Source organism: Poecilia formosa, unplaced genomic scaffold (genome assembly GCF_000485575.1).
Source record: "Poecilia formosa unplaced genomic scaffold, Poecilia_formosa-5.1.2 Scaffold493, whole genome shotgun sequence".
Classification (NCBI taxonomy): Eukaryota; Metazoa; Chordata; class Actinopteri; order Cyprinodontiformes; family Poeciliidae; genus Poecilia; species Poecilia formosa.
The window spans coordinates 127,313-128,152 of record NW_006800432.1 but is presented as its reverse complement, the minus strand read 5'-3'; the positions used below and the strand labels follow the sequence as shown (position 1 = coordinate 128,152).

The 840-nt window shown below is 58.6% G+C and overlaps 1 protein-coding gene across 1 annotated transcript in view; it reads left to right on the top strand.

Annotated features, from left to right (window-relative positions):
• Positions 1-840, top strand: part of trrap (transformation/transcription domain-associated protein) — a 57,909-nt gene that overhangs the window by 22,587 nt on the left and 34,482 nt on the right. Inside the window, 2 exon segments of the mRNA XM_007578823.2 lie at positions 11-277; positions 344-550. Of these exon segments, the coding sequence (XP_007578885.1) occupies positions 11-277; positions 344-550 (474 nt within the window).

The window sequence follows — 840 nt, the reverse complement described above, 5'->3', positions numbered from 1 at the left end:
GTGTATCCAGGTTCTGGACCCGGAGAAGCAGGCGGACTTGCTGGACTCGCTGCGGATCTGCCTGCTGCAGTTCTCCACCCTGCTGGTGGAGCACGCCCCCCACCACATCCACGACAACAACAAGTCCCGCAACAGCAAGCTGCGGCGCCTCATGACCTTCGCCTGGCCCTGCCTGCTGCCCAAGGCCTGCGTCGACCCGGCCTGCAAGTACAGCGGCCACCTGCTGCTGGCTCACATCATCGCCAAGTTCGCCATCCACAAGAAGATCGTCCTGCAGGTCAGTGCCGGCCCGGCCCGGCCGAGCCGACACTGACCCGACCCTCACCAACCCGTCTGCGTCCAGGTGTTCCACAGCCTGCTGAAGGCCCACACCATGGAGGCGCGCGCCATCGTCCGCCAGGCCATGGCCATCCTGACGCCCGCCGTGCCGGCCCGCATGGAGGACGGCCACCAGATGCTGACCCACTGGACCCGCAAGATCATTGTGGAGGAGGGCCACACCGTGCCGCAGCTGGTCCACATCCTGCACCTCATAGTTCAGCACTTCAGGGTGAGCAGAACCAGTAGGACCAGTATAGTGTCCCTGCTGCAGGAGCTGTGGCTGGAGAAACTCAGTCTCTGTGTTTCTGGTTAAACTGGGGGAGAAACTTCATTCAAATGTTTAATGGAGTTCTAGTTCTGTAGAACTGGAGACCGGCCTCGGTGTCGCACCACGTTTTGATGGTCTCCATCTTTATTTCCAGACCACAACTGTAAAATGATCAGTGAGTTGCCAGCATATTGTCCAGTTAAATCAGCTTCTTTGTTTCCACTGGATGTACATGCAGATTCAAATCAAAG